We start from the raw sequence: 25170 nt of genomic DNA, 5'->3' as shown, positions 1-25170 counted from the left end.
CAAATCTGTTTACGTAAATATACGACATGATGACAGTTTCGGCAGAATTACCATCTTTTCTGTCGTTTGTGTCCGAAGTTTTCCAGTAGATTGATTTTTAAATGTTCTGAGAATACGTTACTTGTGTTTTGTAACACGTCTTTTTTTTCTCACCGTTAGAACACATCTCCTGATACGAAATGACGACTGATTCACCTAACACCAGTACTAATGGTGAGATCACTAGACCACCAGTCAACAAACACATCCTCCAAAACCAGTTTAGTATAGAGTCTGTCCAAGGCGGAAGTGGCACCAGGCGTCGAAGAACTACTTCCGGTGGAGGTTTACACAGACAATCGAGTCTGAGTCTTCATCACTGGGACTCTTACAAAGTAATAAAGAAAGATGTCGATGAAGCCCTTGAGGAACATCCCGATGACGTCATTAAGACGAAGGGTATGCTACTTTAACTATTTTGTTGAATGACAATATTTCATTAAGCAGGTTCAAACTGTATCTGCTGCTACTAATTTATTTACAAAATTATCAGATATTGCCTAGTCTTTTGTGGTGTTGCTAAATTTGTTAACCTGATAACTTCACAGTCGTTTTTTATCGCCACTACAGACAAGGATTTCTCAGAAAAGAGTATGATAATTGTAGTATAATGAATATTGTTTTTATCATATTTACAGTACCATGGTGGACATCTCACAGAGTACGTCTGTCCTTTCTTTGTTTTATGGGATTTTTCTGTCTATATGCTAACCGAGTTAATTTAAGTGTGGCGATAATTTGTATGGTCAAGCAAGAACTGACCAATGACACAAGTGTAAACACACAGAGCTTCGTTAACGAAACTGCACAGGTGACTTTCCAAAGCAACAATTACGTTCCCGGATTAATCACACCAAACAGATCATTTGAGAACCATCATATCGAAGGTCCGGAAGTAAGTGTTTGTCCGACGTCTGCGTGGTCGAGTCGATCACAGGTAAGTCACTTCTGGAACGTATACGAGTCAATTTATCGCGGAAAGTTAAGATTTGTTTTAGAGTTATCGTCCTTGGAATTCAGTAATTACGCCGACGTATGAATACTGTACATTAATAACGACCGAATTGTAATTTATCGCTAATTTTCAAGTAATTACTCAAGTTTCGTGTTTTGAACATATCTATAAACCAATCAGTCAAACATTGATAATATTGCCAACATGTTACTATCAGTATTTTCTTATATCACAGCCAGGGGAATTCGAATGGGACAAGTTCCTCCGAGGATTTCTACTTGGGGGATTTTTCTGGGGTTACACCATCATGCAGATTCCTGCTGGCTGGATGGCGGAACGATACGGTCCGCGGGAAACTGTTTTTGGCGGGATGTTTTTGGTGTCGACACTCACACTACTTACACCGCTGCTCGCCAGGGGGAGCCCTTATCTCCTTCTGATTGGGAGAGTGCTGATAGGAGTTGGTGAGGTAGCTATGTATCATTATAAGTTGACTGTTATTTTATGTTCATATTTTTATTGCTTAATCAAATTGTGCAGAATGTCTGCAGTGGGGAAAAGAGTGAACATTAAATCACCACCGGTATTTGGAAGAAAATGACATGACCTATATATTGCTTGATCTAATTAAAATGCGTATATTACAGGCACGTAATTTCAAACCTATTCATACTCCTTGCTTCAATATTGGCGCTGATATCAAATTCATCACTTGACATGTCCATTTACAGCAATAATGTCATTTTTGCAACGAAAATGGAGTTTGTTTACGACGATGTTTTTCCGTACACAGGCGATGATGTACCCCGGAGCCCAGGTTTTGTGGGCTAAATGGGCCCCACCACAGGAAAGGAGTAGACTTGTCGGCTTCTCATTCGGAGGGTGCCAGCTAGGGAACGCTCTGGCGTTTCCAGTGGCGAGTCTCCTTTGTCAGTACGGATTCGATGGAGGCTGGCCCGCCATCTTCTATGTACTGGGTGCGTCAATCATATTCAGGTCGATAAATCTCTATTTGATTAATCTTTCGTAAAGGTAAACATTTGAGGATTTAGACTTAGAAAATTGCTAAAGATTTTGACAAATCATTTTTTTTTCAAATAATAACATTATCTGAGACCAACACTACTGGAATTTCCTCGGACAAATGAGGAATAGGTTTTTCTTTATCTCAAATGTCGTCAATTTCCATTGTATTAAAAAAAAATCTCATATAACTAACCATGACCACTTATAACTAACCATGACCACGACCACTTATAACTAACCATGACCACTTATAAGTAACTAGGATCACTTATAAGTAACTAGGATCACTTATAAGTAACTAGGATCACTTATACGTAGCTGTGATCACATGATTCCATAATGTTGATTGTAAGTGGTCGTGTGATTCAGTCCGTTGTATCTATAACAAAGGGACATCCCTATACCCTATACGTAGTCTAAGAAGAATTTATTTGCGTTTATAGGGGGACTGGCTCTGATTTGGACGTTTGTGTGGTTGATATGTGTTAGGAACACACCAGCAGAAAAACCAGGAATATCCGAACGAGAAGTGAGGTATATCGAGAGTTCGCTTGGATGTGTTTTCTCTACAAAGAACTCCGTCAAGAAGGTGAGGAACCGTGATTGTGTCTTGATATCGTCGTCATGACATACTTTTTTTTTTACCTAAATCTATATCATATTCACGGTTATATTTAATGAGTCGGAAGAGATCCTACCTTAAATTTGAATATTTATAACTATTCATTTTGTCCTGACGTGCTTACAATGGTTCCGATTTCATCACAAAAACGTTTGGCTTCAATTGTTCTCTTGTGGAAACACTTAATCTCATTCCAAACGTTTGGCTTGATCCGAAAAAAGATTTGTTCTAAGGAACGAACTACATGTACTATAGTTCCGAGTACAGTTTAGAAATTTAATATTCAGTATGGACAAAACACCCTTTCAGAAACATCTGATTCCATGGAAAGCTATGCTTACGTCACTTCCGGTGTGGTCTATACTGGTTGCAAACTTTTGTGGTAACTACGGAGCGTATATGCTGCTGACGCAAATGCCGACGTACATGAAGGAAGTCCTTCACTTCGATATCAAATCGGTAAGTGACCCGTTGTCGTCCCTGATCATCTTGGTGCTGATTAGTAGGATTAGTAGAGGACATTTCAGTCCTACCGTTTGAAAACATTGTGTTTACAACATGTTTACATAGTGTATTGTCTTTAGAGTAGCTACAGATTTCTACTGTAATTCGGGGGTCTAGACTCGTCACCCAATATCATTTCTTTTTGTCTTTTTGTACTTTTTGTCACTCGAATCAGTTGTATGTGTTGTGGATAACTTTGTATTCTATCATTTTACATTGTTACAATGTATTTATTGAAAACCAAAGTTTATCACTACAACCCTTACTTCTGTTTATCATCTGTCAAACATTTCGAGGCTCTAAATCTTGTTCTGAAAAGTTAGTTAATAACTCCCGATACTCACCATACACATGGTCACGTCGAAATGTTATTTTCGTTTTTGACAGAATGGAGTCTTTTCCATGATTCCTTATATCGTATTTTGGATTTTCGTCGTGATTGCTGCCCTGTTTGCCGATTTCTTCATATCTAGGAACATCTTGTCTATTGAATGGACCAGGAAGCTGTGCGGTTCTATAGGTAGGACAAGTTATCTACCCGAACAATAGACATTTCAGTCTTTAAAACGACAATTTGTTGATAAAAAGCGGTTTGCTATCTAACATACAGTTAAAACTCGTTTCGAAATCGCTTGCTTCGAAATTCCGTTTGAGTCGAAATAATTTTCAAGTCCCTTGAATTTCGAGATAACGAGTTTCGACTGTACATGTATTTACTCAAGGGACTGAAATGTGCTTGGTAAAACTAATTACCGATTTAAGAACAGCAAAGTTTCTTTTCTTCTTAAATTTGTTTTGTGAGGATAGTTGAACTACATTTGATTATGTAAAGCGTACATTACAATGCAAGTGTTTATTTATGGTACGACATTGAGGAACTACTATTGTTCGCTACAAACAATGAAATCACCATCATTGGTCCCCATTTCTGGCCCTTCTACTATGTGATTTCTGTATTAAGAATCTACATCGTATGATGTAGGTCGGACAAACTAGAGTACTCGTTCCTGGTATTATATTATCCTTCACTTGTTACACTAAATCCACGTTGTGTAAAATGACGGTGTCATATTTTGTTTTACAGGGATGTTTGTTCCGGCTGTTTTCCTGATTGCTGTAGGTTACATGGACTGTTTCCATCAGATCGAGGCTGTCGCCTTGTTAACGTTGTCGTTGGCGTTCTGTGGGTTTCAGTTCGCCTCATTTTTTGTCAACCACGCCGACATAGCACCGAAATACGCTGGAACTATTTTTGGAATAACAAACACTGGCGCAAGCGTACCAGGTATCCTGGCTCCGTACGTCGTTAGTGCGATCACACAAAATGTGAGTTAACCAAATTCATAATTATACACGAAAATATTCGTTTCAAAATAAACATGAATCGGAAATATACTTCTAAATAGATTGTAAATAGTAACCGACTCCAGCCAGTAATACTATTTCTATCACAATACCACTGAACACAATTATTAATTAAAACTTACAAATAAAATGGATTGTATATTATGACGTTATGTTACAAGTAATTAATAATTTGTAATTTTTAAACAGAAAACACCTGCAGAATGGAGGGTAGCTTTTTACATAGCCGCAGCCATTTATACGTTCGGTGGTATATTTTACATCGTGTTTGCCAAAGGAAGGATACAACCATGGGCTTCAGATGAAGAGGATGACGATGACGAGGATGTTAAGTTAAAGGATTTCTCTGAAAACACTAAGACATTGCTTAGTAATGAAGACAAGGCTGAAACTAACGGCAAGCGTAAAACATGAACTGGAGAATTAGCCGAGGCATGGTAAAACTGATTAGCTTAAACTCAGTGCAAACATGAACTGGAGAATTAGCCGAGGCATGGTAAAACAGATTAGCTTAAACTCAGTGCAAACATGAACTGGAGAATTAGCCGAGGCATGGTAAAACAGATTAGCTTAAACTCAGTGCAAACATGAACTGGAGAATTAGCCGAGACATGGTAAAACAGATTAGCTTAAACTCAGTGCAAACATGAACTGGAGAATTAGCCGAGGCATGGTAAAACTGATTAGCTTAAACTCAGTGTAAAGATGAACTGGAGTACAGGGACATGTTACTAATGTGGCATTATTTCCTAACTTGAATGCTTATATCTCAATAGACACAAAGACACATATTTACCAGCAGAGTGTTGGTGTCGACAGAGCGGACAAGGACTTTAAGGCTTTTTTGGCAACCCGCCCCTTTGTCGGTATTTTAATGTATCAAATTGTCTATGTCAACTACAATTTTATTTATTAGTATTGAATATTGATATTCATTTGCATGCATTGTTCATCATTACTTGGTCCGAGACCAGAGATACCTACTGAAAATCCTTCGCTAAATGGTTAATTTATTGTGAAAAGACAAGTATTTTTTATATGATTAAATTTGAAATTATTAGAAATATATTTAATGAGTGAATTTTCTAATTGCCAAAGAGATATATTTACATGTACACAGGTACATAAATACGTGATATTATTTCTGTGTGTGATATCGTTAATATTCGTGTAGATTTTATCATGTGAGTTTGTGATTTCTGTGTATCTTACATAATTAAGCGTAATGTTTGTTTTGTTATAGGACAAAGATTGTGTTGCAGACCCCAGAGCTTTGATATTTTGTACGAAAGGGCACTTACATATAGAATCACATTCCAGAAGTATTTACAGACCTGTATATATCACGTATGCTTGTTCGGTAGACTGTTATACAGGAGCTATAACGAAGTGTAGGAGAGAAATGAGGCTTTACGTGGGTGTGATCTAGGTAGTGAAAAAGATCGGCTGTGACGTTACCAATCTCTTTCCAGGGTTGTCTTTCTTACTACAAAGGTTTTTACTTTCAACACGACGCCTGCATTTTCACACCTATTACTGTTTTACCAAACACCAAATTATATAACAGGAAAAGTTCAAATGCTATCTACACAAAATTTGTGTATTTAAAAATCGTAGGAATAATTGTGAAAAATGACTGCGTTTACTAAGAATTACATTTTGGTACAGCACTTTGTAGTTTGAGAGTAAAGTAAATTTATGGAAGGAATGTTAACTCCGACAAGAGGTAATATGACCAAGAGGAACAACTCGGACTGAACAGATCTCGCGATATTTGGTGACGTCAAACCACCAAAGCCTGAAACAAAAGGGCCTCGTTTTAGTGTAAAATGATTAAATATAACGAGTTTATCATGATAATAACGAGGGTTCATGTTCGCGATCCCCGGGTCATATATTTACAATTTAGAACCCCGTCTATAAAATTTTGATTGCTTTAACTGATGAGAAACATTTTTGTCACATAATCCGGCTGTTGTCCCGTTAACACATAATCCGCCTGTTGTCCTATCAAGACATAATCCGCCTGTTGTCCCGTCAACACATAATCCGCCTGTTGTCCCGTCAACGCATAACCCGCCTGTTGTCCCGGGAACACATAATCCGCCTGTTGTCCCGGGAACACATAATATTTTACATATATTTTACCCTTGATGGTTTTAGATTGACTGTATTCGTCAGAAATTAAATGTGATGTCATGATCTTACTAATGAATGAAAATGGCACACGTTAATGACTCCCTCTGTTGAAAACTGTCAAAATGTAACTTTTCTGAATTTTGTGAGAAAAAGTATCTTAAATTTGTTTTCGTGTCTCATATGAGACTTGATGAAACTCGTCTCGAAATTTCAATTTTTACTCTCTCACGTGAAATGAAAACTCATTTAAGATCCTGTCTTCGTTAGACATGTGCATCTAAGTCTATATATACGTATTCCATGATTAGGTTTGTGAGTAATTATATATATACTAAGGGTAGTTACGGTACTTATCAATAACATATCATCACAACAGCCTCGATATTCCCAATCTAATAATTATATAAAATGGATCTGCTATGATTCACTACTCCACAGTGTTTAAAATATTATCTTGATCTCTGAATGCTTTCATATACATATGTATATCTAGATCTGTTCATGTTTTTATGTTTTTCTAGATCCGTGTGTGTTTTCATTTTTCTATAGATCTGTAAATGATTTGATATTTTCCATGTCTGTGGAATGTTTTTATATTTTTTCTAGATCGGCATATTTTCCTGTTTGTCTAGATCTGCGAAGTTGTTTTCATACCTCTAATATATCGCTGTATGTTTTGCTGACTTTACATTTCTTTTATAATAAAAAAGCAAATTACTGTGTGATCGTTCATCGCTCGATTATCTATGTATTTACACTGACAAGTCTTTTATTGTCAATAACAGGAACAAATAAACCCAATACACACGATAACACAAAGAACGGGCCAACATTCTATACACGTAATAACACAAAGAACGGGCCAACATTCCATACACGTAATAACACAAAGAACGGGCCAACATTCCATACACGTAATTACACAAAGAACGGGCCAACATTCCATACACGTAATAACACAAAGAACGGGCCAACATTCCATACACGTGATAACACAAAGAACGGACCAACATTCCATACACGTGATAACACAAAGAACGGGCCAACATTCCATACACGTGATAACACAAAGGACGGGCCAACATTCCATACACGTGATAACACAAAGGACGGGCCAACATTCCATACACGTGATAACACAAAGAACGGGCCAACATTCCATACACGTGATAACACAAAGAACGGGCCAACATTCCATACACGTAATAACACAAAGAACGGGCCAACATTCCATACACGTGATAACACAAAGAACGGGCCAACATTCCATACACGTGATAACACAAAGAACGGGCCAACATTCCATACACGTGATAACACAAAGAACGGGCCAACATTCCATACACGTGATAACACAAAGAACGGGCCAACATTCCATACACGTGATAACACAAAGAACGGGCCAACATTCCATACACGTGATAACACAAAGAACGGGCCAACATTCCATACACGTGATAACACAAAGAACGGGCCAACATTCCATACACATGATAATACGAATAAAACAATATAACACACAATACGTAAAAAGACCCAGTACACAGTATCACGTACAAACCATAATAACACTCTATAGATATACACGATAAAACAGCACATACATCACACACAACGTAATAACACACTACATACAACATACACAACGTGATAACATACTACATACAACATACACAATGTAATTACACACTACATACAACATATACAACGTAATAACACAGTACATACACAATGTAATTACACAGTACATACAACATACACAATGTAATTACACAGTACATACCACATATAAAACGTAATAACACACTATATACAGCATACACAACGTAATAACACAGTACATACAACATACACAACGTAACATCACAGTACATACAACATATACAATGTAATAACACATGGTACACACGACAACACCAAACCTGATAACACTTGGCACACACGACAACACCAAACCTGAAAACACTTGGCACACACGACAACATCAAACCTGATAACACTTGGCACACACGACAACACCAAACGTGATAACACTCGGCACACACGACAACACCAAACGTGATAACACTCGGTACACACGACAACACCAAACGTGATAACACTCGGTACACACGACAACACCAAACGTGATAACACTCGGTACACACGACAACACCAAACGTGATAACACACCACAACACCAAACGTGATAACACTCGGTACACACGACAACACCAAACGTGATAACACTCAGTACACACAACAACACCAAACGTGATAACACTCGGTACACACGACACCAAACGTGATAACACTCGGTACACACGACAACACCAAACGTGATAACACTCGGTACACACGACAACAACAAACATGATAACACTCGGTTCACACGACAACACCAAACGTGATAACATTCGGTACACACGACAACACCAAACGTGATAAAACTCGGTACACACGACAACACCAAACGTGATAACACTTGATACACACGACAACACCAAACGTGATAACACTTGATACACACGACAACACCAAACGTGATAACACTCGGTACACACGACAACACCAAACGTGATAACACTCGGTACACACGACAACACCAAACCTGATGACACTTGGTACACACGACAACAACAAACATGATAATACTCGGTTCACACGACAACACCAAACGTGATAACACTCAGTACACACAACAACACCAAACGTGATAACACTCGGTACACACGACAACACCAAACGTGATAACACTCGGTACACACGACAACACCAAACGTGATAACACTCGGTACACACGACAACACCAAACGTGATAACACTCGGTACACACGACAACACCAAACGTGATAACACTCGGTACACACGACAACACCAAACGTGATAACACTCGGTACACACGACAACACCAAACGTGATAATACTTAGCATACACGACAACACCAAACGTGATAACACTCGGTTCACACGACAACACCAAACCTGATGACACTTGGTACACACGACACCAAACGTGATAACACTCAGTACACACAACAACACCAAACGTGATAACACTCGGTACACACGACAACAACAAACATGATAACACTCGGTTCACACGACAACACCAAACGTGATAACACTCGGTACACACGACAACACCAAACGTGATAACACTCGGTACACACGACAACACCAAACGTGATAACACTCGGTACACACGACAACAACAAACATGATAACACTCGGTTCACACGACAACAACAAACATGATAACACTCGGTTCACACGACAACACCAAACGTGATAACACTCGGTACACACGACAACACCAAACGTGATAACACTCGGTACACACGACAACACCAAATGTGATAACACTTGATACACACGACAACACCAAACGTGATAACACTTGATACACACGACAACACCAAACGTGATAAAACTTAGCATACATGACAACACCAAACGTGATAACACTCGGTACACACGAGAACACCAAACGTGATAACACTCGGCACACACGACAACACCAAACGTGATAACACTTGATACACACGACAACACCAAACGTGATAACATGATAACACTCGGTACACACGACAACAACAAACATGATAACACTCGGTTCACACGACAACACCAAACGTGATAACATTCGGTACACACGACAACACCAAACGTGATAACATTCGGTACACACGACAACACCAAACGTGATAACACTCGGTACACACGACATCACCAAACGTGATAACACTCGGTACACACGACAGAACATACAAAGTTAATACACATCAGTACATGGTATCATGCACAAAGCAACTTCACACTCAATACACACAAGAACGTTTACAAAATGCTATGACATGCTTATGATATATATGTATGTGTTGTACAGAATATAGGATAATTAAACATGATAACACACAAGGTATGCACTATAATACATATATGATGCAATAATACATAGTGCATGATTATCATCATAAAACGACAGCTGTGACGTTTAAAGTGTTGCATTTAAAAATAGTTATCTCAGTTGAAGAGTAGAGGTGAACGGTTCAACACTCCCTTCCCGTGCCGGTTTGTATTTCTTAGAAACGGAACGGTCTGTGCTGTAACGGTTTTGTCCTTGGGCACTTTACCATGACTGCTCTGGATGAAATGCGACGATGAGGTTTCCGCCAAAACCAAACTGAATAAGGAGACTTCGACTCAAAGTGAGGTGAGCTGTTCACGGGGTGATCAAACCCAACACTCATATGGTACCACATCTGAGTGGAAGTCGAAAATTCGTTCAAATCCATCGATAACTCGATTGCTGTTATCAACACAAAACATCGATGACTCGTCTGGTGAAGAGGATAACATTTAGAAAAATCTATGTTGAGACGCCCAGCATGCTCAATTATCTAAAAATATTACAATGAAACAAAAAGTCATATCGAGTATAAAATGTAGCATGTCAAATACACAGGATATCATATCTAGTACACAGGATATCATATCTAGTACACAGGATATCATATCTAGTACACAGGATATAATATCTAGTACACAGGATATCATATCTAGTACACAGGATATCATATCTAGTACACAGGATATCATATCTAGTACACAGGATATCATATCTAGTACACAGGATGTCATATCTAGTACACAGGATATCATATCTAGTACACAGGATATCATATCTAGTACACAGGATGTCATATCTAGTACACAGGATATAATATCTAGTACACATGATACAGATATCATATCTAGTACACAGGATATAATATCTAGTACACAGGATATCATATCTAGTACACAGGACATACTATCTAGTACACATGATATCATATCTAGTACACAGGATGTCATATCTAGTACACAGGATATAATATCTAGTACACAGGATATCATATCTAGTACACAGGACATAATATCTAGTACACAGGATATCATATCTAGTACACAGGATATAATATCTAGTACACAGGATATCATATCTAGTACACAGGACATAATATCTAGTACACATGATATCATATCTAGTACACAGGATGTCATATCTAGTACACAGGATATCATATCTAGTACACAGGATGTCATATCTAGTACACAGGATATCATATCTAGTACACAGGATATCATACACAAAATATCATATCTAGTACACAGGATATGATATCTAGTACATAGGATATCATACACAAAATATCATATCTAGTACACAAAATATCATATCTAGTACACAGGATATCATACACAGGATGTCATATCTAGTACACAGGATATCATATCTAGTACACAGGATATCATATCTAGTACACAGGATATCATATCTAGTACACAGGATATCATATCTAGTACACAGGATGCCATATCTAGTACACAGGTATCATGTCTAGTACACAGGATATCATATCTAGTATCCAGGATATCATATCTAGTACACAGGATATCATATCTAGTACACAGGATGCCATATCTAGTACACAGGTATCATGTCTAGTACACAGGATGCCATATCTAGTATCCAGGATATCATATCTAGTACACAGGATATCTAGTACACAGGACATAATATCTAGTACACAGGATATCATATCTAGTACACAGGATGCCATGTCTAGTACACAGGATATCATGTCAAATACCAAGGTTATCATACACATGATATTATATCTAGTACATATGATATCGTATCTAGTACACAGGATATCATATCTAGTACACAGGATATCATGTCTAGTACACAGGTATCATGTCTAGTACTCATGACATCATATCTAGTACACAGGATACCATATCTAGTACACAGGATGTCATATCTAGTACACAGGTATCATGTCTAGTACACAGGATACCATATCTAGTACACAGGATATCATATCTAGTACACATGATATCATATCTATTACACAGGATATCATGTCAAATACAAAGGCTATCATACACATGATATTATATCTAGTACACAGGATATAATATCTAGTACACAGGATGTCATATCTAGTACACAGGGTATCATATCTAGTACACAGGATGTCATATCTAGTAAACAGACTATCATATCTAGTAAACAGGATGTCATATCTAGTACACAGGTATCATGTCTAGTACACAGGATACCATATCTAGTACCCAGGATATCATATCTAGTACACATGATATCATATCTAGTACACAGGATATCATATCTAGTACACATGATATCATATCTAGTACACAGGATATCATATATAGTACACATAATATCATATCTATTACACAGGATATCATGTCAAATACCAAGGTTATCATACACATGATATTATATCTAGTACATGTGATATCGTATCTAGTACACAGGATATCATATCTAGTACACAGGATATCATGTCTAGTACACAGGTATCATGTCTAGTACTCATGACATCATATCTAGTACACAGGATACCATATCTAGTACACAGGATGTCATATCTAGTACACAGGATATCATTTCTAGTACACAGGATATCATATCTAGTACACAGGATATCATATCTAGTACACAGTATATCATATCTAGTACACAGGATATGATATCTAGTACACAGGATATCATATCTAGTACACAGGATATCATATATAGTACACATGACATCATATCTAGTACACAGGACATCATATATAGTACACATGACATCATATCTAGTACACAGGACATCATATCTAGTACACAGGATATCACATCTAGTACACAGGTATCATGTCTAGTACACAGGATATCACATCTAGTACACAGGATATCATATCTAGTACACAGGATATCATACCTAGTACACAGGATATTGTGGTTAGTTCCCCGTTACATTGAATATAGGTCAAGATTAACTTCATTTTGGCTTAAAATACTGACCTAACAGGGAAGCATTGTGATATTTGACCCTCTGTGACCTTTAATTAATGATAAGGTTTTTGCCGTGTTCGCAAACGTGGTGACTGTTCATTCCATAAATGTCTCACACAAATTACAAGATTCTTTGTTCTTTTGTTAATCAAGAGCTATCATGTCCTTTGATTGTTTTAAGAAATTTGACATCTGTGACACCTAATATGAGTTAACGCCATTTCTTTTCGTAATTTGTCGTGCTTTTTGTTAACAAGAAAAAATTTACATATTTTAACAAAACGTTTGATCTTGAACATGACTAAGGTTTTTTTTTCAATTTTTCTTTTCTGTCAATTTTTTGGAGTTTATCCCAGGAACAAACCAGTCAAATACATTGTATCATGATTCCAGGACTTATCAATGAACATCGTCATCCAATTCCTTTTGCTAAATCGGAGTAATTTGCCTGACATTTGATCCCTGTGACCATTGTTATCAGTCAAGGTTATTTCTTTACGTATACTATGTCGGGCTTTATAACAAGAATCTAGCAGTCAAACGACGTAATTCTAGGCGTTTTGGTTAATCAGAAGATGTCGTTTAAAGGTTTTCAGCAGTCCTATCCCTGTTGACCTTGAATATGGATCAAGGTCGTTTCTTGGCTCAATTTTTGTAGGACTTCAAGTTCACTCCAGAAACTTGCCGATCAAATACCACGATTCTAGACGTTTGGTTTAATCAGAAGAGTTCGAATGCCTGTCATATGTGATACTTCATCCTCGGAACCTACCAGTCAAGTATCATGATTCTATATAATTTGATGAATGATGACTTTGCAGGGCACCATGACCTAGGTCCTTCGTGTCAGGTGAGTTAAGAAGTAATGATGGACTTTGCAGGGCACCATGACCTAGGCCCTTCGTGTCAGGTGAGTTAAGAAGTAATGATGGACTTTGCAGGGCACCATGACCTAGGCCCTTCGTGTCAGGTGAGTTAAGAAGTAATGATGGACTTTGCAGGGCACCATGACCTAGGCCCTTCGTGTCAGGTGAGTTAAGAAGTAATGATGGACTTTGCAGGGCACCATGACCTAGGCCCTTCGTGTCAGGTGAGTTAAGAAGTAATGATGGACTTTGCAGGGCACCATGACCTAGGCCCTTCGTGTCAGGTGAGTTAAGAAGTAATGATGGACTTTGCAGGGCACCATGACCTAGGCCCTTCGTGTCAGGTGAGTTAAGAAGTAATTATTATTTGGACTTTACCATTTTACTGTGACCAACAAATAATCATGGCGGTGATTGGATGAGATATTATCACGTGATTTTATTGGAAAAATTTTCAGATATGAAAACCGGACTAAGGAGTCCGGGAGCCCAGGAGTCGGGAATGCCAGGGACGCATAAAAGTTCTCGTCTTTGTGATCTTTCCAAAAAAGGAAACTACGACAGAAAAAAAATTACCAATGTGCTGAACAGCGCCAACTCGAACTGAAATAGAAAATGGGATGGATTTTTTATGTCAAGGTCAGAATCTATGGTCAAAGGGCAAATATTCACAAAAACAAAAGGGTATCGTGTTAGGATACAATATGATGAAGTAGGGATTGCACATGCTACTAGAGATGGTTCAAAGCCTTGAAGTTTGTCTCGATGTGTTTCGTTGTACTGCAACATTAATCGGAATTATCCAGTCTATAATTCGTTTTTTTCCGTTCTGTACTTTTCTAACAAATTCCGTATCATTTTTTCTTTCTTTTCCGTTGTCTTCTACCCATATGTACCAATGCCAAATTTAATTTTAAGCATTCTAGCAAAAAACTTTTTCGATAAAACCCGCCTGCAACACTTTGAGTGTGGCGGTTTAGTAACCTACCACCTTTCCCTCCCCGCTGATCTGTATGAACCATGCTTTGTGATAAGTTGTCGGTTGATCCGAGACGGTGAACTGCACTGTCTGAGCAGAGCAAAGATTGGCGCTATTGCATTGACATGGACGCTATATTCGTGTAGCAGCATCGCACTACAAAACCGTGTGGTAGAGTTTAACAGTTTCTCTTTATTTATGTATGACATTAAAAACAAAAACGTCTTTCTTTGCTGGCTAACTGGATGACGCGCCATTGATACAGCTTAATCTGTCTCTGGGCGTTCGTCGTGGCGACAGCGTCTGTCTCGCTTGCTCGGGAGCAATCATTTCCCCGCTGTTCATGTCTCCTCTCTGCTAGCCACAAAGTACACACGTACATTACGTGCATGAGAAGATTGTAGTCAAAAATCGCGTAACATTTCATTCGGTAATGTTTGATTCACCAGCACACCGAACTTAAACAAGTTATTACACAATGAAGCTTATGACTAATTAGTATTATACATCTCTCCCATCGGAAGACTTTCCTAACAACTGTGTAAACATTATCTTCCTATGTGGTGATGTAGCTAACAAATAATACATCCTCTTTTTATCCGTACGAGACAGAACCTGGTGATGTCTGTGTAGAGGATAACACTAGTATCTCACCGTAATTATAAGCAAAATTACATGTGATCCTCGCGCTGTTGACTATGTTCGGCGTATTCATCAAATGGACCGTCCTAGACAGTCAGCTACACTACCTAGATTCAGAGGCCCCACATAATATATATATATACGCTGGTATCTCCTTTCAAACTGCAGGGCACGTCTCGGGGCGCGCGGCAGACGTTCTGGCGCGACAGGCTGACACCGTGAGCGGGGAGAGCCTGTCGAGGTGGGCGCCGGGTCGAATTTTCTGTCTGGCGTACAGTCACCGGCTGACGCACAGTCGCATTGCCTTACCATTAATTTAAGCAGGCAGGCGCCAGGCACGGAACGAAAGGCCCAGTGCTTCGATTTTCTGTACTACTTATGATCAGATAAACACTCGATGTCGGCAGTGTCTGTCTGATGCTCACTTCACAATATTGGCTAACTTGGTTGTTGGCAGTTTATTAGTCTCAAATCTATTTGTCTGTATTAAAATTTTCATGTGGCAAACGCGAGAGTCTGGGCGACATCGGGATAGGCGTAAGTGTTTTTAGAGAAAGAGGTTGTGTATCGTGTTTGTATTGATTCTAAGCTCGTGCACTACACAAGTATCATTTTACTATATTTCCTTAGTATTTGGTGTACAGAGGACAAGCAACGATTACCTTCTCATCTTCATCACCGTTCTGACGTTACACACTATCCGCCCGAGGTATGTCGGTTACTATAACTTTAGGCAGTCATCTTTTACATCGTATATCTACAAATTTTGTTGTCTCGCTGTAATTATCTGATGTTAATTATCTTCAATTATTTATATATTTCATTTTCATGATGAAGATCGCGGTGTTATTTTAGAAACTACCAGGATTTTAATTTCCTCAACTGTTTCACGTCTCAACAGGTTTTCACACGGAACACACGAGGGCTGACGGTGGGGAAGCTTAGACAGCTTAACACAGCTTTCATAAGGTAAGTTCGTTACTCGTCAGTCAACAAAGTGTTTTAACTAATAGATGTACAGTGACGGACTAAAAGTTTTAGCACAGATTTTATTTTCATCAATCGATCCGTGATGAGTTATTTCACGCCTCAGATCACATGATCTGTTGGTGCAATCGTTTTGATTAATAATTGTATGCGCCACACTCGCAATGATACCAACAGTCAGACAGTCTTTTCTTTGCACATATACTAAAAAGCAGAACAGACGAAAAAAAGGTGAAATTTGTAGAAACATTGGAATGTCATTTTACTTAATATTGCCCCAAATCCCCAAAAAGTCACATAACTTTAAACAGACCAGGGTAGGTCCATATTCTCCTAAATGAACAAAAGACAATTTTAATCTCCATTTATTATCATATTAAATCTACTAAAGCGATATTCAGTATAACACAATGTTGTCAAGTGTTTATTCTAACAGCTCAAGAAATTACAATAAAATTGAAATGTGTTTTTTAAAACTGACATTAATGCACCATCTTAAAAGTACTTAAATTGAAAAGTCATTGCCTAAAAATGTCATGGCATTTTTGTAATATTTTGTAATTATAGCAAATTAAATTCTACAATGTTAAACTTGCCAAATGAATTTAATTAAACTGTCGTTTGAAATTAATTATTGTGATAAGTTCTTGATCAGATATATTTTTTCCAGACCAGAAGTTGATTATCAGATAGCTAAGCATATACCAACATATATAGACAGTCGTTCCAGTTATAGCCCCTAACCAAATAAATATTTACAATTTCCCAGTGGTATTTACAAAATTTGATTTGCAGCATGTGAAATATGCAAATAAAAAAAGAATAATAATTGTAGGCTGTCTTTCTCAGCGTCTGGTGTTGTCGTATCTGTCTGTATATACCTGTATATACCTGGCACTGTTGTGTAGTTTACCTGTAAGGAGCAGACCTAAAGATACTCCAAAGTGTCTTGTCACACGCCTCACCTGTGGGCAGGTGTGTGTATTGTCACAGGGGGGGCATTCAAAAGTACATAAATGTGCTGAGTGGTGTAATCTGTCATATATCAGCGGTCTCCATACCATCTTTGCACTAAAAAGCTTAAATTTTTGTTTTAGATTTTGTAGCAGATATGTAACTAGTAATACCATACGTTTAGAGATACTAAATAGGTCTGTAGTAATACAATACTAGTGAAATTTTTCTGATAAATTCTGATTTACTTGTGAGCGATTTGCTTTAGGTTTTTTTTTACAATGCATGACATCATGAAACAGATAACTAAAATATAAGACTACTAACTGAAATATATGACACTTTAGTAGTCTCCGGAGTAATGTAATAGGGTTTCAACTTTTAGATTTGTATGATAACGTCCCTTTATAACAGAGATATATGTAGAAACACAAAACTGTCAGTGTTCGTTATTAAGGATTTGCATTTTATGTTAACGAGTGACTTTCCCATCAGGTTGACACATATTCAGGTTGACAGGTGACACACTTGGTGACACACACTTCTTGGTTAAAACATAACATACTAACACACTTAGTGTATATGATTAACAAGTGAAATTCTAACCTGACTGTTGGCATATTTAATTGATAAGTAACACATTAGTAGATTGACAAGTGACTGGTGATACACACTTAGGTTGAAAAGTGACATAGGTTGAAAAGTGACATAGGTTATTGATTTAACACAAGCTTAGTAGGTTGAATACATACAATTAGTAGGTTGAAAAAAGACATAATAAGTTCACAAATGACATACCTGATCAACTCTGACACATTCATAATTAAAATTGACCAGTGACATACTTGGTTGTGATAGGTGACACAGGAGATTGATTTCCTACTAGGTTGACCAATGACATAATAAGTTGACAGGTAATACAAAAGGATATCAGGCAATAGACTTGGTTGACACATGAAACAATTGGTTGACAGGTAGCATCATAATTTAACAGGCATCACATACTGTTAACAGATACATTAGGTTGACAGATGACTCAGATCAGCATTTGGACAAATGGCTAATAGGTGACACATGCGTTTGACTGATGACACTCAGATGAGCTGTAACACAAGTGACACACTCTGTAGATGACGACAGATTACACAAATACTCGACAGATTACACAAATACTCGGTTGTAGGTCAGATGCACAGGTTTGACAGGTGTCAGTCTGATCGAACAGTTTACATAAACAGTCAACAAACAGTAAGTTGACAACAGATGCAAAACAGATTAAGAGCTGGCACCAAGAAGACAGGTGACTCACAAGGCTGGCAGGTAATACTACTTGGTTGACAGTCGATATTTTAAGGTTGGCAAGTAACATGCTTGATTGACAAATGGCGCATATAACAAATCACATTGACGTGTGTGACACTATATATATGCTGGAAGGTGACATTCAAATGATAGTGTGGAAGGTAATCTGGGAACAAAAGTAACACAGTTTCTGTGACACCTTAAGCTGGCAGTTGAAACTTTATTAGGTTACAAGTGATTTACACACAGAGATGACAAATATGAAATATTAAGTTGCTGGATGACATACTAAGTAACCAGGTAATTGTTGACACATCAAGTTTTCAAGTGACACATTAAGTTAACAGATGACATACTAAGTAACCAGGTAATTGTTGACACATCAAGTTTTCAAGTGACACATTAAGTTAACAGATGACATACATTTGACAAATGGCAAAACTAGTTTGACAGATGACACACTAAGGTAACATATGTCACAAGGTTGACTTAAAGACTCAGGAGGGAGTCGCACCATGAGGTTGACCTTTGTCTCATTAGGCTGGTTGGTAACAAAGTTGACTCCTTAAAATAGTAAGAGACACAGTACGTTTGACCAGCAACCTGAAGTTAAAAGCTGATGACAAGTCCTTATATCTTGCAATTCCTTTTCCTTTAGATTTCATAGATATTTCAAAATTTGTACCAATATGTGACTGAATAAGAATAATACTTCTAATAGGGTGGTTTGGTGGTGCAGTGGTAATGCACTTGCTGTCCAGGGTTTGATTCCTGGAATGGACGTGAAAAGGTAAGGGGTCACCAGATACCCCGGTTTTCTCCCACAATAAAAACCCTCGCATGCTGACATCATGGCCAACAAGAATGAATAGTATAAGTTGAAATAAGTTATTGTGACGTAAATAAAGTTGATATTTTCGTATACACTGGAAAGAAGTCAGCTGAGATTAGTTCTTGCTTAAAAATATTTTTTTTTAATAAAAAAAAATGTTGAGGAAATAATTATTTTTAATGCTTATATCTCTGCTGAGTATCACTGATAAAATACATTTTTTTTAATGTGTCTTAGTTGGAACTCTTGGCCAGGAGATAATAAGGCAGATAATACTAATAGGATATCATTGCCTTGCCTAGAGTATGAAATAAATTCCTGTCACTATAAAATATATTTAGGAAGTTAGTGACAGACAAACTGACATTTTGAATTCCCATAGTAATGATATTTTTTGTGGTTAAGCAAGTTACGGTAAAAGGCTGGAGCCTTGGCATATGGACCAGCAGGCATGTGGCGTCAGTGTTCTGGTGAACTATAATTGATTTGGATGGCGACACATAAAGACTCCCACTGCCTGCTAGGCATCTATTCACTTTGATTTCATTCCACAAAAATTACCGTGGTATTTTTCCCCTGAAATATGATTGATTGTATCTGATGATGAACCATATATTGATATAATCTTTATGGTCAACGTGTTGGCAAAACTGAGAACGTTAGGCTAACATTGTCATTCTATCCTAAAAATCCTAGGTAAGCCACTCACCATTGATATTTTAATCTAAAAACCTTTAGATTTTAGCATTTTACCTTGAAAATCATTGATTAACATTAAAAATTTCATCCTGAAATATATGGACTCATCGCTATTCTAGTCGATATTGACATTTTGATAGACTAATATATTAATTAGTGATATTTGCTCTGGTTTACAGTGAAAATTTACAATGTTAAATATATATTTTACTTTTTAAAAGGAACATTTATCATTGTTAACAGTCACATAATATCATGGTTTTCATCATAGTTGACAATAACATTTTACCATTGTTAATCATCACATTTTACCATGGTTTTACTAAAGTTAACCATTACATGTTACCATGGTTAACCATCACGTTGCCATGGTTAACCATCACATTTTACCATGGTTAACCATTGCATGTTACAATGGTTAACCATCACATGTAACCATGGTTAACCATCACATTTTACCATGATTAACCATCACATGTTACCATGGTTGTTAACCATCACATTTTACTGTGGTTAAACATTACATTTTACCATGGTTAACAATGACAATTTAAAGTACTTTACAGTCACTTTTTATCATGGTTAATGTCTACATTTATCATAGTTTATGTCACATTTCATCTTAGATAACAGAGTCACATTTTATCCTAGTTAATAGTCACATTTTATCCTAGTTAATAGTCACATTTTATCATAGTTAATAGTCACATTTTATCCTAGTTAATAGTAACATTTTATCAATGTAAACAAAAGCATTTAGTTATTTTTGATGATAAATGTTGAGTATGTTAACACTGAAGTTTCATCTTACATTAACATAGATAGGATGTTATGGATTAAAATAATATAATATCAGTTTTTCACTTCTGATGCGATGTCTTTATTTGATTTTGGAAATCATTCTTGGTATCTTGAAATAAATCATGCTATTGGGGACTAAATAGGGGGTGGAAGCTGTGTTAAGTATGTTTTCAGGTGGGTTATTGTGAGATGCTGTGTAAAGTGTGTTTTGAGGTGGGCTATTGTTGGAAGCTGTGATAATTGTGTTTTGAGGTGGGTTATTGTGGGAAGCTGTGTTAAGTGTGTTTTGAGTTGGGTTATTGTGGGAAGCTGTGTTAAGTGTGTTTTAAAGTGGGTTATTGTGGGAAGCTGTGTTTAGTGTGTCTTGAGGTGGGTTATTGTATGAAGCTGTGTTAAGTGTGTCTTGAGTTGGGTATTTTTGGAAGCTGTGTTAAGTGTGTGTTGAGGTGGATTATTGTGGGAAGCTGTGTCAAGTGTGTTTTGAGGTGGGTTATTGTGGATGCTGAGTTAAGTGTGTTTTGAGGTGGGTTATTGTGGGAAGCTGTGTTAAGTGTGTCTTGAGTTGGATATTTTTGGATGCTGTGTTAAGTGTGTGTTGAGGTGGGTTATTGTGGGAAGCTGTGTTAAGTGTGTTATGAGATGGGTTATTGTGGGAAGCTGTGTTAAGAGTGTTTTGAGTTGGGTTATTGTGGGAAGCTGTGTTAAGTGTGTTTTGAGGTGTAATAATGTGGGAAGCTGTGTTAAGTGTGTTTTGAGGTGGGTTATTGTGGAAGCTGTGTTAAGTGTGTTTTGAGGTGGCCTATTGTGGGAAGCTGTATTAAGTGTGTTTTGAGGTGGGTTATTGTAGGAAGCTGTGTTAAGTGTGTCTTGAGGTGGGTTATTGTGGGAAGCTGTGTTAAGTGTGTTTTGAGGTGGGTTATTGTTGAAGCTGTGTTAAGTGTGTATTGAGGTGGATTATTGTGGGAAACTGTGTTAAGTGTGTTTTGAGATGGGTTATTGTGGGAAGCTGTGTTAAGTGTGTTTTGAGGTGGGTTATTGTGGGAAGCTGTGTTAAGTGTGTTTTGAAGTGGGTTATTGTGGGAAGCTGTATTAAGTGTGTTTTGAGGTGGGTTATTGTGGGAAGCTGTGTTAAGTGTGTTTTGAGATGGGTTATTGTGGGCAGCTGTGTTAAGTGTGTTTTGAGGTGGGTTATTGAGGGATAGGCTTGTTGTGAAATGGGTTGATCACTGTGGTTGTTGTGAGTTGGAGTTGTGAAATATGATGGGTAGGGGGGCTGTTGGGAGGTGGGAGGTATGATTTAGGAGGTGGTTGTTGGGAGATGAGAGTTGTGATGAGGGAGGAGGTTGTTGGGAGATGAGAGTTGTGAAGGGGGAGAGGCTTGTTGGAAGGTGAGAGTTGTGATGGAAGCAGGGGTAGTTGGGAGGAAAACATTGTAAAGGGGAAGAGGGTTGTTGTAAGATGAGAGTTGTGATAGGGAAGAGGTTGTTGGGAGGTGAGAGTTTGATGGGGAAGGGGGTTTTAGAGAGTTGAGAGTTGTGCTGGAGGAGGGGCTGTTGGGAGGTGAGAGTTGTGATAGGGGAAAGGGTTAATGAGAGGTGAAAGATGTGGTGAGGAGGCTATTTCAGGGTGATAGTTGTGACAAAGAAGGGAGTTTTCCGAAGTGAAAATTGTGATGGGGAGGGGTCGTTGTGGGATGAGAATTACGTTGGAAGGATTTGTTGGAGGGTAAGAATTGTGATAAGGAGGGGTGTTGTGGCATGAGAGTTGTAATCGGGAGGGTTTGTTATGGAATAAGAATTGTAATGGGGAGGGTTTGTTGTGGGATAAGAATTGTAATGGGGAGGGTTTGTTCTGAGATGGGAATTGTGATGGCAAAGGGTTGTTGTGGAATGAGGGTTTTGAACTGGAAGGAGCATGATGGCATGAGAATGGTAATAGGGAGAACGTCCCAAGCTGAGAACTATGATGGGGAGGAGTTGTTGATGAATGGAAATTGTTATGGGATGGGATTAATGTGGGTAAAATTGTGATGGGGAGGGGTTTTTGTGGGATGAGATTAATGTGGGTAAGAATTGTGATGGGGAGGGGTTTTTGTGAGATGGGATTAATGTGGGTAAGAATTGTGATGGGGAGGGGTTTTTGTGGGATGGGATTAATGTGGGTAAGAATTGTGATGGGGAGGGGTTTTTGTGGGATGGGATTAATGTGGGTAAAAATTGTGATGGGGAGGGGTTTTTGTGGGATGGGATTAATGTGGGTAAGAATTGTGATGGGGAGGGGTTTTTGTGGGATGGGATTAATGTGGGTAAGAATTGTAATGAGGAGGGTTTTTATGAGATGAGAATTGTGATGGGAAAGGGTTGTTGTAGGTTGAAAATTGTGACAAGGTTGGGTTGTTTTGGGACGAGAGGTTTGATGTGGAGGGAATGTTGTGTGATGAGAATTGAGGGATAAGAGAAGTGTTTTGATGGGGGTAGAAGGAGTTGTTAGAGACGAGATTTGTGATCCAAAAGGGGATTGCAGGAAGATGGTGAGGTGAGAGTGGTGAGGAGGGTGAGAAGGGTGGGTATTGGAACATAGAATGTGATGGTAATCACCAAGCCCTGGGAAATGAATATCATTTGTCCCCAAAGGAAGTGGGGTATAGTGTTGTGTCAGTCCATCTGTTCATCCACTATCATGTTCTAGTGCTGTCTCCTACACTATTTATCACAGGAATTTCATACTTGAGGTATGCGTTCATCTTGGTGAGGTGGTGTGTCATTTTTCAAAGTAGGACACTTTGACCTACATTTTGACCTTCATTAATGAAAAAGTTTTTCTGGGCTCTATCTTCTATACTGCTAGTCATGGAACTTCATACTTGGTTTATGGGTTCACTTTGATGATTTGGTATGTTGGTAAGGGACTGTAAATTGCCATATTGCCTTGTTCACATTGCTGCCTAATAAAAATCTATTTTAAATAACCTAACAAGAATCTCTAGGTATAGAGAGACGGGTGGCTGATCTGTTTCTTACTAGTGGTAAATCTGGAAATGAAGTCACTAATGAAGTGTGTATGGTCATTACAGTATAATTATCACTATACACTGTAGGAGGAGGAAACAACCTTGAAATATATCAAATTTTTTATTGTGTCAAGATAAAGTGATCTTGATTAAAGGAAGACAAGGTAAATAAGTGTATAGATATTTTGATAATGTTTAAGAGAGTGGCTGGTAATTACTCCACAGATCTCATTACCCAGACTCTATGTTCCATCATCCTGGGACCTACTGTCTGCCAGTGTAGCCAGAATCAAGTCTGTTCAAAGTCTTGTGATTAGTTAAATAGCAAATAAATGTAAATATGAAAAAAAGGTCCAATTTTGTATCAAGCATTGAATTCAATTTTGTGCTGCTATGGTACTTCCAAACCTTTAGGTTAATTGTGTTGCTGTATTTTATCATAAAAACACGGTCATTGGAGAGTCATATTTACCCTTAGTTTTTGCCCATACTGGCATTGGTGGATTTTTAAAACTGGATCAGTTGTCACCCCTGCTTAGAAAGGGGCAGGGGATACTACATATTTGGTCCTCCTCAGTCAAGGTTATAGGTCATATTAGATCAATTTTGAAAT

The 25170-nt window shown here is 37.9% G+C and overlaps 1 protein-coding gene across 1 annotated transcript; it reads left to right on the top strand.

The window, feature by feature from the left end:
• Positions 1 to 179: 179 nt before the first annotated feature.
• On the top strand, positions 180 to 5935 carry LOC132548206 (sialin-like). Its single transcript, XM_060212028.1, has 9 exons — positions 180 to 438; positions 678 to 976; positions 1230 to 1463; positions 1788 to 1971; positions 2464 to 2609; positions 2952 to 3101; positions 3534 to 3666; positions 4231 to 4472; positions 4701 to 5935. Exons 1-9 carry the CDS (start codon positions 180 to 182, stop codon positions 4923 to 4925), a joined length of 1872 nt encoding a protein of 623 aa, XP_060068011.1. The 3' UTR covers positions 4926 to 5935.
• Positions 5936 to 25170: the final 19235 nt, after the last annotated feature.

Source organism: Ylistrum balloti, unplaced genomic scaffold (assembly GCF_031769215.1).
Source record: "Ylistrum balloti isolate Yb309-2 unplaced genomic scaffold, AGI_CSIRO_Ybal_v1 Utg370006, whole genome shotgun sequence".
Taxonomy (NCBI): Eukaryota; Metazoa; Mollusca; class Bivalvia; order Pectinida; family Pectinidae; genus Ylistrum; species Ylistrum balloti.
Note: the sequence above shows the minus strand (reverse complement) of the source record. Positions and strands in the feature narration are given on the sequence as shown.